General features: G+C 40.2%; 1 protein-coding gene across 3 annotated transcripts in view; it reads right to left on the minus strand.

Annotated features, from left to right (window-relative positions):
* LOC108897899 (nucleosome assembly protein 1-like 1) overlaps positions 1-10639 on the minus strand; it is a 24412-nt gene extending 13773 nt beyond the window's left edge. For all 3 annotated transcript variants that reach the window (XM_018697705.2, XM_018697704.2, XM_018697706.2), the window contains exons 1-4: positions 10509-10639; positions 4697-4735; positions 2899-2987; positions 281-383 (exon numbers count right to left, since the gene is read on the minus strand). In XM_018697705.2, the coding sequence (XP_018553221.1) occupies positions 281-383; positions 2899-2987; positions 4697-4713 (209 nt within the window). In that variant the 5' untranslated portion in view covers positions 4714-4735; positions 10509-10639. The remainder of the gene's footprint in view (positions 1-280; positions 384-2898; positions 2988-4696; positions 4736-10508) is intronic.
* Positions 10640-12540: the final 1901 nt, after the last annotated feature.

Genomic DNA, 12540 nt, shown 5'->3' on the forward strand with positions numbered 1-12540 from the left:
TTGGGGTGCCCGATGAAGAAAAGGTAATCTTGAAAACACTGGTGTTACCAATCATACACATTTCTAAGAAAAAGACATGTTGGCTAAATATGATTTGTATGTAGGCTCAGATTATAATTGTATTGCCCAACTAAGCATTGATAACTAGTATTTTACAAAACTGATTATTTTATTATATGATGTTACAGATGTTGAACATCTATGAACTATGCTGTGACTGGAAGGGCCAAGCAGAATACATGTGCTCCAAGATTGAGGTAAAAATGAGTTGATCCCTCACCTCTCCATGTACCCTGACGGTGAGCCATTCAGACCATCCAGCCTCTCCTGCAGCGCAGCCAGGATCTGTGGATTCTGCATCATCTGCACAGTCAGCTGACGAGCTGAGGACACAAACATAATGTTAAATAAACACACAAAAAAATACAGTTAAAAGTAAAATATAAAGACAGATAAATCAATTCAGGTGTATATTTTGCTGGGACATGTATCATCAACAGCACAAGACCACCATTCTACTTCCTCACCATCATCTGATTTGTCTATACCTTTATTCAAGCCTGTCTGCTTCCTGCATACTTTGTACTTTTTTACATTTTGAAGTAAATAAGGAACAGACTGAATTAAGTCTGTTATCAATGTGCATGCTGCCAGTGCTTCATAGACACAAGAGGCGGCAGTCAGCAATACAGGGTGCTCTTTTGTGAAACCACACAGGTGACAGATGGTACAATCCAAGTGTCCGACACATTGCTTGTGCCTATCAAAGCTCAGTCAGATTGCTGCTGAGAAGATTAAAGAGATTGGAAGTCACTTTTCTTTGTTGGCACATCCTGGGCATTGTGCTTGTAATGTGTTACCAGCTAGAATAGGTCAGCTGTCCAAGGCTGCATTCAGTCAAATAAATATACCCATGCTTGTCTAAAAAATAAAGAAATAAATGACATAACACAAGACACTGACTGAATGCTTTGATAGAAAATGCTGCCTCTGGTGGATAAATCAATGAGGGTCAGCAGGCACCAGAGACAGGTACATCTTTCTCATGTGTACACCTATAATATACTCACTTTATCCTTGACCCCTTTTTCCAGCAAACATTGTCTCAGTTGACTATAATACTCTTTCTAACCTTGACCAAACAACAATTTAGAGTATGTATGGCTCTTAAAGGGATATTCCACACAAAATCAACACCATCATTCAACTTAGGGGTGTGTGGTATCAACAATATAAAAGGTAGTAGTCTGGTGAAATATGGTCAAATATGCTCCTGATGTACTGCTTCACACAAGCTAGTTGCGTCTCAACTTTCTGTGCCACGAGCTTAAATAGCCTTGAAACTGATTGCATTTAACACAATAGACTGAGTGACGTTTCAGTGCTATGTATATTTTTCTTTCATCTATACTTACGAATACTAATTAATGGTATACTATGCAGGATTTCCCTTAAAAAAAAAAAAAAAAAAAAAAAAAAAAAAAAAAAAAACAATGTACAGACTCAGAAAAAAATAACAATTCTCAATAATCATGTATAAATCATCCCAAAGTGTGTGGCAGTTTATGCCTGTTTGACCAAGACCAGAGTGGAGCAGAGCATAGGGGCCATAGTTGATAGATATAGGCGTGGGCTTCACCTACATACATTGTTCGCACACAGTCATCACTCACGTGATGTGTAGAGGTGTGGGTGAGTTTATTTGCGCTTTGGAATGTAACTACCACGAAACAATCAGAAAACGTTTTACTTCTGATTCACTGTTTTCTTCTTGCTAATGATCTTCCCTCTTCTCATTCACTCTCTAGCTCATTCGACCACCACTGCTCTCTCACTCAGGTGTTGAGAAAACACTGTAAACCATCAGTTGCCTTTATTGCCTAGTGTTTCAGGTGTGATCTTCCAGTGCTATCATCTAGGTAAGTGTGATACAAACCTTTGCTAGGTTATGGCTTTGATACCAGAAACCTTGCTAGTGTTGGAGCTAAGTTCTTATCATTGACCCATGCACTTTTAAGGACAGCATTTATGCATCCCGTTTTCAAAAGAAAAAGCAACGTTGTTGACAGTGAATAAACTTGAGAATGGGACTTGCTGTATAATTTATACTGCAGTGGCAGCAGACATATTTTCACCTTTTGTTTTTAAACATCAATTCACTCTGACAAATCTTCAGAGCTGTGATTTGTGGGTCCTCTGAGTTTGATACTGGTGTCTCACAACAGCCTTGATGTGTGAATACGTGATATGTGAGGATTCTTAACAAGAGTTTGAGCTGCATGTTAACGTTGCCAAGCTGTAACTGTGTATTACTCATGCATTTCTAATCTCCCCTCAGCTTCCAGACCTCATGTACTGCTTTCTTGAGAGTGCAGTCGCTATGACAGATCAGTCGTAGGCAGCCAGAATGAGCCTTCTTTCAAGTCTGGCTTTTAAAAGACTTTTCAATCTTGCTATAAATAGAAAAGGCCAAACAGCCATCTATATCTATCCACAATGAGCCGGGAGTAGGCTAATATATGAGAAGCCGTCTGAGTCATTTATTGAGCATCAAAGGAAGCATAAACAGCATCCAGATCCTAAAATAAAACTGATTAGTGCCTCCCAGCTCTTAACTACAATTCAAAAATCATGTCATGCAAATAACTCTACTCACTTTAAAAACCAGGCAGATGCACAGAGTTCAACCTGTTTCTCCACTACTGAAATAACATTTTTTAACACCTGAATGATTGGACATTCTATAATCAATATTTTTGCACATTTCATCATCTAAACTATGTATTCCACTTTGCAAACTTTACATTGACATTTTAACTTGCAATTTAAAAAGACTCTCAATGACTATACCCAGATTGCTAACATTTACACTGTTCCATTTTTTGTGGAGTATCTTACCTTTGCTGTTTTCATCTTCTCCAGTCTCCTCCTCCTCCACTTCCTCCACGTCTTCCATATCTGCCGGGTCCATCTCAGCCTGGTCTTTGCTGCTCAAAGAGACACAGAGGGGGACGAAGGCAGAAGGGAAGGTCAGCCAAAACACTTCAGGGTTTTAATGAGTACACAGAATTAACACTGACCAACAAACAATTTCTGGTAATATTTAGTCTAAGGCTGCCAGATACTGAATGCCTCTGTATTTCCAAAAACAACTGATTGGTGAAATTGAAAAATTATGCTATGAATCTTGTTGTTTTACGTATCCAGGAAAAACTCTGAAGTTTTCTAGAATAAGCATGAGATTGATCACAAGAGTAGTGTTTTTATGAAAATAAGCAATAGCTGCAGCCTTACTTAAGCGCCTTGCTGAAGGGCATATTTAACAGTAATTTAGTGAAGGAGAGGACAAAACAATTCTGTGGCGTTTCAACCATTGACTGGAGTGTGGCACTAAAAAAAATCCAGTGGTAATCAAAACTGGAGTCTTTCTTACCCATAATGCTTTTCTAAGCACTGAAACATGACACCCTACTTTAAGATGCAGTGCAGAGGAGCTCAATACTGAACTCTGCTCTCATCCTCCCATCAGTCTGCAGCACGAGGTGAAAATCAATGGCTAACAGTAGAGGATTGTGTGTGTGGGGATGTGGGGGGGGGGCAGCATCCATCCCTGTGTTTGGTCCAAACGGAGTAACGTTCCAGCAATTGTCACAATGTTAAAATCCATCACTCACTGTTGTGAGGCATCCTCTATGTGTATGTTAAGTGTTTCAAAGTGTGATGATGCAGAGTGTGGGCATTTTGTAAACAATGTTTAACAAATACATACACATACACATACACACACACACACATATATACACACAGTGGGGGAAATAATTATTTGATCCCCTGCTGAATTTACAACTTACAAAGAAATTAACAGACCCTAATTTTTATGGTTGTTTACCGATTATGGCAATAGACAGAATATCAGTCAAAAATGCATAAAAAACACACAATATAAAAGTTATAAAATGTTGTGCATTTTGTTGTGAAATAAGTATTCAATCCCCAACAACTCACCCAGAATTCTGGATCCCACAGATTGGCTGGTGCCCATGTGGCACACAACTGTGCAAAATCAACCAATTACCAATACTCCTGATCTTAACTCGTCATGTGTATAAAGCACACCTGCTCTAGGAATCAGTTTCTTACATCCCAATCTCTATAGCACCATGGGCAAGACCAAAGAGCTGTCAAAAGATGTCAGGGACAAGATTGTAGACCTGCACAAGGCTGGAATGGTTTACAAAACCATCAACAAAAGGCTTGATGAGAAGATGGCGCCATTATTCGAAAGTGGAAGACACACAAAATGACCATCAACGGTCCTCGGCCTGGAGCTCCATGCAAAAATGAGTAAAGACGATGATGAGAAAGATGAGGGAGCAGCCTAAAACTACACCGCAGGAGCTTGTTAATGATCTGAAGGCAATTGGGACCTCAGGCACCAAGAAAGTAGTTGGTAACACACTGCACGATAATGGACTGAAATCTTGCAGTGCCCGTAGGCACTTGTCCAGGCCCGCCTTAAGTTTGCCAGTCAACATCTAAATGACTCAGAGAAGGTTTGGGGAAAGTGCTATATATAAAATTATAATTTATTTATTTATTCAGGGATCTTCAGGGATCACAGACATAAGACCACAAGAGAAACAGACAGGTGGCAGAGAGGCAAAGCATAGTAGTCACTGGTAGAAGATGTACTTACTTGTCGATGTCTGCCATTTTAGCTGAGTCTCAAGTGATGCTAAAAAACAGAAGAGAAAATAATTAGAGTCAAAATACTAGAGGACACAAGCTAATTAATTTGACTAACTTTTGACTGTCACCAGATCTGAGTCAAACAGCATTTAAAAATAACTTCTGATGCCAATTTTAAGCTGCGTAGAGTACTATAGGGGTGATGATGTTAAAGTTGGAAATAATAATGAATGACAGTTAAAACAGCCACATATCTTTTTAGGCTTCAAGAATTCTTCATATCACAGCAGTGCCTCCATGTGCAACTACAACTTTAGTTAAGTTTAGTTAATTGTTGTACTTAATTCCTGATTGATGGTGATGTTGTTTTACTGCACTTTATGTTAAATGCAGACATTTAACATAAAGTTGCTACATCAGCTGATTGTACTCAGCTGTAGTATCCAAATGATTCCCATAAAGATTTCAGTTTCATCCCTTTTTGGATATGTGACAATACACCCCTTTTCTGAAACCAGGAAAACCACCACAGAACAACAAATTTCGAATGATTTTTATTGCGTAACCTAGATTTTACATAATGGATTTAAAATATTTCCATCCCAACCATTTTGATGGAAATAAAATTGAAATGAGCATTACAAATAATCCTACTACAAAACACTGCTGTGTGTGCATAAAAGAGGAAATGCATATAAAAAGGAACCCTATGCAGCAGGCAACAACACTTCACAGCTTGCATCTGATGAAAGATCAAAACAGAGCAGAACCATTTCCTTTTTAAAACCCCATCCATCAGCTGTGCTTGATAAAATATTGTAATATCAGCAATACAGAAACATTTTTTTATGTATGGTGCACCTAAAAAGTCTACCTATCAGTATTAGCTCTGTTCCCCTGCACAGGCCTCCCTAGAATTTCAGGGTTTATAAAAAGTGTATTACCAACATTTTCTCCTTCATTTTGGAAGTCAAATATGCTACAGGAGAAAATGATGGTTCAGCACCATTGTTCCAGTCTTTAAAGAAAGCCACATGAGATCCATAATTCTACAACGAATAATCAATAAGTTCATCAAGTGCAAAAGTGTATGTCTATTAATGCTTTTCTCCACAGCAAATTCTGCACAAAATGACTGTGTACATATGTTAGTATGTTCATTTTAAATTTGTTTGCCAGTCCTTTGCAGGTGTCCTCTCAAAAGTAAAGTTTTGGCCAACATCACTAGCTACAACAGAACCCAAACAATAAGCATCATTTATCAAATGTTATCAAATGGTAAATGTGAATTTGAGTTTGTGGTGACTGTTTATCACATGCTTTTAAACAAACCATTTCCTGCTTTTGGTGGACAAAGAGCATTTTTATTTAACAAACACACTGGATTTGGATAAGTCAGGCCACATGCTTATAAAAGAAGTCCACTTCTTGGTCCAGACAGGATCAACCTGTGACTCACCCACCCCTCATCCCCTCCCAGAGCCTTCTTCCCTTGAGAGAGATGGATTACCATGGTGTTCTCTTTGGCAGGACAGACAGGGGAGACTTGCATCAACAATAGGTACCCATAAGACAGTAAGGTAACAGATCACGCCCTGGAAGTAATGGTGTCAAAACTAACAAACACTAAGGTGGCTGTAACTCAAACCTAAAGCCTTGTGATAAATGATAGTCTAAGAAGAAATCTGCTTGTCAAAAATATAACCGAGCTTCACAGATTTTCAATACTGATGCCAGACCAGAACAGAAACAAATTATTAGGGTAAAAGTAACTGTAACTCATGTTGTTCAATGTTAAAATAACAAATGCTGATATGTTAAAATAAGTTATGAACAAGGATTAAATGTTTTGTGTTATCTAAAGCGCCTGTGTTCCCTCCTGCACCACCTGTCTGTCACTCCCCCCACAGTGGGTTTGGTGACCCAAGCCAAAAAACAAGAAAAAACAGAAAGAAGACAATCACAACCACGAAGAAGACATAACACTGAGCAAATGAGCACCTGTCCCATTGGATGTCTAGAAGAGAAACATCACTATTTCTTTCCACTGTACACATAATCACATGGAATTTTGTTGGCCTTTAATATCAATACAGGTGATTTTACAACAAAACAAGCTGCTTCGCTGATCAAAATTAGCATGTGTCTCCCTGCTTAGATTACAAACTCTGGTTAAGTGCAATTCTCTCGCTCCTCCTTAACCGTTATCACATAGTCAAGACTCTAAGGTCCATTTCATGCATTGACCTCCCTGACTGTGACAGAAGCTGCCTTACCAAATATGGAAAGCAGAACCCTGGCTAACCATAGTCCCAGTTTGTCCCTCTCACACAAAGCTACTTGGTAGCGTTAGCAAGCCAGACACGCACAAAAAAAAAAAAAAACCCACACACAACACTGCACATAAACCACATTTAGTTCTCTGCGGTAGCTGGGGGTCTGCCAATAACTGTGCTATATTCCAATTTTAACAAGATATTTAGGGCTGATGAACAGCAACCTTAAGTGCAATAAACAACAAGTAACAAGCTACCTCACCTACAGCACAGGTACCCACAAAACATCTGTCTGAAAGGGCTATTAATGTGCCTCTAGTGCCTGTCTAAGCTCCACTGGACTCTCTGTCTTTGGTTAGCTCTGACTACCTTCTCTGCGTCACTGTCCGTGCTAACCTGAGCAGGGGTGAGTTGGTCTCCCCTGTATCCTCAACCCCATGTCAGATCCTATACAGCCACACCATCTACTGTTATTACCACATTTAGCAAGCAAATCCTCTAACAACTAAGTAAGAGCACCAACCAAACACTGCTTAAGACAATCAGCTGCATCCCTCATAGCAACTTCAGTAAAACAAGTAGTAGTCTTCTCAGAGTTAGGAATGAGCCAGATTGACCAACCATCTTGTTAATAGTTTTACAGGCTGGGGAGTGAAAGATGAGACAACTGATTGGTTAGTATTAAGTGAGTCAAGGCAGCAACTTTCTGCCAACAGAGAGCCATCTTGAGGATAAGAATGCAACGCCACAAGGAATTATATGCTGCTCCAAACATCTGGTTCAAGCTTCTAACATGAGGATTTACAACTGATGTTAAAATATAGCATACTGAAACTTTTTACATTTAATTGAACCAAAACAACCTGCCTGAATACATACATACTCCTTGGAATCTTGTAAATCATGATTTCTTCACTATTATCTCACAACTTATAAGCAAGAGAGCAAGCAAGATCAGTTCATCTGGAAAATAACCTATTATGGAAAGTATATTTCAGGCCTACTTTGAATATCAGTTTGTGATTTTGAACAATTTTGGCAATTAATAAAAATAATATTGAAATGAAATACTGCTACTACCATGATAATGACTTCATCTATGCCTAATCCAGAGCCCCTCTCTCTCACTCCATTTTCAGATGAGATGTGAATATTGCACCTCCTGCTGGGAAACTCATAGCTATAATCCCAGCTCCACCTGAAAGCATGATCTGTCCAAAATAACTTAAAAGAAAATCTGAATGACATTTCATTATGGTTGAAACTGTGGCAAAGGTTCCTAAGCCTGGTCTGACTGCCACCTTCCTGCTGGCTTTCTATCCTGTCAAGTCTTTAATTGCATTCACCTGTCATCCCAGAGGTAAATCGGTCCCTTATTAGATGACAACACTTTAACAGCAGCACAGCTCTGATTCCCACAGCCCAGAATGCTTGGAGTCACATAATGAGAAAATCACAGACTGAGATGAAAACTGTTTCTTTTACTGGGGACTAACAATTTAAACCAAAACCAAGAGACCTTTAAGTCATAAGATTTTAAAATGAACAGGACAAATATCCTTTCAGCAAAGCCATCATATATCATCATCATCTATATATATATATTAGCTGGTCTACATTCAGCTAATACAGCAAGATTATTTAACTACAGAGCTGATGACAGTTCACTGGGCTCAGAACAACTTCACAACAGATTAAATTGTTTCCTCTTTCATAGGGGGATAACTGATAAAGAGAGCAGACTGTGTTTACTCTGATTTGGGCCTTTCATTATGTCCCATTTCTCAACTGAGAGCGTCATTCTGTCACTTCACACTCCACATTTTAAAGCTTCCACTTCTTAGTCAACAATGGCCTAAATTAATAAATGTACAAGCATGATGGAATAACAGCACATGTGAACCATATCTCACTATAATATCTAAGGTAAGATGACACCCACCATCCCCAGCCATCTTGTAATCTGTATAATGCCAAATTATTGATGGGAAAGTATTATGGAAAGCTCTTAGCAGCAGCACACATTTTTAAAATATACTGTCGTTGCGCAAAATGTGATGACATGATCTTTCAAGGTGGGGTCAATACTTGCTTTTTAATGGACAAAAATAGTTGCAGGTAGACAATGCAATGTGGAGAAACTGCTCTAGTGGGAGACTAGGCTCCACCATTTCAAAGCATGCAGCTGATGCCTGTGAATCATAAAAGCATTTAAAAAGTATTACTGCTCAAGATCCTAAAATACATGGGGATGTTTAAGCATCTCTATGCAATATGTTGTTTTTGACATTAAATAATTCAGAACCACCATCTCCTGAGAAAAATATCAAACATCTGATCTGTTCAAATCATGACACATCAGGTATGAGACATCTGTGATAATATCTGGCGACATTACAGCTTAGGTCATGTTTAGGTTGGAATGTTAATGCAACGCATGTACAGATAGGGGACCCTTGAATCATTTCTCCTCAGTCAAAAAAGCCAACAAATACCTTTGTCAATAGACAATGAATGTTTTCTCGGATCTCTGTATGAACACTATTAACTACATATGGAATACTGGTCCAAGCAGATTGACCAAACACGCTTTTTCCTTTCTGGGACAAGCCTTTTCCCCTAATCCTGCCCAGCGACCACGTGTTGCATGCTCAAGTCTCGCAAACCATCAATGACTAACAAAAAGCCCTGGGTGGGTGTCTGTCTGCTCACTCTGAAAGCCACATTTTCAACTTCATTTGGAACAAACAAGCCAGTGAACCTGTTGAGGCGTTTACGCCCGACGTCAAACAACAATGTCCACTTGCTTCCTCCACAAACAAGCCGGCCCCTGGCTAGTAAACAGGCTAACTTTAGCCGGCCTGCCCGGTCTTGTCAATGTACTGCCTCGGTGTGTCCGGCTAGTTAAGCTAGCTTACGTGCTGCTAGCTTGATGCGCACTACTTGGGCTGAGCAAGTGGGAGGAACAGCTTCGAAAGACACGGTGCTGTAGCTACAAAATATGGGCCAGTTGAAGAGTGTTGCCAACGCTCCAATACCACGTTTCAACCAGCTTTCGTTATGTAATATTACCGGCTATTCAGTTAAACCAACCGCAGTGAGCTGTATCCTAAAGTCCAGAGTCACATCCCGAGTTCCCCACCCTGGGTATCATCCACCAAAAAATAAGGTCAAGTCCAAAAATACAAGATACAAGACACGTGTCAACATATGTCGAAAAACGCCGACAATTGTGGGAATTATCCGACGTTTTGGTATTTCTACCAATGCAATAATAACCAGAACAATCCAGGAGAAACGGACATACTTGCTGAGCGTTGTTTTATTATTTTTTTAAATCGCGTGTAACGTTAACACACATCATGGTGGAGCCAGTCTCAATGGCTGCTGCCGCTGTCTGACTTGACTAGTAGCATTAGCAAAGCAGAGCCGCCTTCATCTCTCGTTTGTTTGATAAAGCAGAAGAAATTAAATTTAACTTCTGAAACGACGCACAAGTTTGGGGCGTTGGCGCCGAAGCCATTTCCAAGTCCTATCCCTTACCTTCGCTCTCTGGCCGGAGGCTGGACAGGTTAGGTGGCGCTGCGCAGTGAAGCGGTCCCGGGCAAGAAAGAGACTCCGCTCCGATGGCGGTAAAAGGGAGAGAGATCCCGCCGCCTGCGCTCATATACATCCGACGTCATCACGTAAACTGGCAGTCACCGAGGCAACGCTGTTCATGGGAGGGCCGGCGGCGGTGAGGGTGCCCCTAGGGGGGCGCAGGGGATGAGGGCTCACAACCACCACCACCACCACCACAGTCATCTTCTTCCTCCTCCTCCAATCATTTTGATATTCCTCTTCATCACCTTATGCCTTTTTTCTCATTAGCATCATCCTCCTCTGTCACAATATTCTTTCTTCACCATCAATGTCCTCATCATTTTCATTTATCATCCATCATCACCTCGTTCATGATGATCTCCACCATCAGCTTCAGCATCAGCAACAGCAGCTCCATCACACTCATCATTCATTTGCTCATCCAGCAGTAGGGTAGACATCTTCATCTTCTTTATCATCATCAGCTGGGACAAGATCACATCATCATCATCACCATGGCTTTCACTGTTCACTGAACCATCATCTGCATCTACATTTTCATCAGCACCAAACAGCATAACTTCCATTGTTAACATTACATCACCATCTTCATCATCCTCATCCATATGACACTTTAGCAATCCTTGCAAAAGATTCCAAACTTCACTGTCCCCTTTATATTTCCCCAAAACCACATAAAAACATTTTTTTTTCTTTCAGTTAGAAACATCACTGCTGCAATGAGGCTGTGTCGCAATTAATGCTTGAAGGGTCATCACTGACCTTGGAAACAGCAGTTGCTGGATTTTTTTCTTGTAAATTGAGAAATTTTAGATGTCTCGCGCGCATCATCTAATATTATTCCCTGTAATTCAGTCTGACATATATGATAATGCCAAAGGGTCAATGGGACTTCAGATTGAAAAAAGTCATCCAGTTTTTGCATTCTCATATCATTACAGTGCTGGCTGGGATATATGTTGTCCTGTCAGTATGTGCGAAGCTGCATCCCCTCTCCTTCCTGACAGATAAGAATGATCAAACTGGCACCTGTCTTAATGCTGTTGACACCTGTTGACAGCCCTATAGTGATTAACTTGGGTGAGAATCCACACTTACAGCTCCTCTTTAATTTGTTGTGTTTTGTTTTGTTTGCTTGCCTGTTACATCAGAACTAGGAGGGGGTTTTTTTTTCTTTTCTTGTCTTTAATCATGTAGAATCAGAAGCAGCCTTGTTTTCAGACCTTGTTATCAGACTGGCAGTTCTAGCAGTGGCAGTGGGAGTCTGGTTAGTATTGTAGACATGCACATTTTTTCAATAATCTACCTGCTTCTTCTATTTAAGAAGCACAAACAAGCATAAGTCCAGACTCACTTCATTTCCATGTCCAGCTAAGCTTTCCCAGCATGCATCTGCTAACTACAAGCTATCAACATCCCTCTCCCCACATCCATAAATCTCTCTGTTTTGGAGACTTTTCTCATAGTCTCCATGAAAATGGCTCATACTTTCGGAATGTCACAGGTGTCATTTGGTGCCACCAGAGGTTAAGTTGAATTTTTCTCACTTGTCAGAACTAACAAAACTCACAGAGAAGATGTTCCAGAGTGTGAATAAACTGCTTTAAAAATGTGTGGTCTGAATGCCTATCACAGAGAGTCATAATGATCCAGAAAGATCTTTTGGTTAAGTCTCCCACATATGAGAGGAAAAAATTCAGTAGTTTTCCAGGACAATACGTGTATTCTGATTTGTTCATGAATTTAGACAGATGCAATCCTCAGTGATGAGGCATCTCACTCACACAAAATCTTTTGCTCTTGACCCTGAACGAAGCCAGAGGCAAAGACGGTGAGGATTTCAGTGTGATTCATCCATCAGGCAGCACCAGCCTGAGTGTTACTAACACCAGGCGCCGCTCAGCATCAACTCTCTCTGAGCAATATCTGGCACAGCCCAAAGGTCAGATCTGTCATCCAACACTTTCCCACA

This window comes from Lates calcarifer, unplaced genomic scaffold (assembly GCF_001640805.2).
Source record: "Lates calcarifer isolate ASB-BC8 unplaced genomic scaffold, TLL_Latcal_v3 _unitig_426_quiver_1717, whole genome shotgun sequence".
NCBI lineage: Eukaryota > Metazoa > Chordata > Actinopteri > Centropomidae > Lates > Lates calcarifer.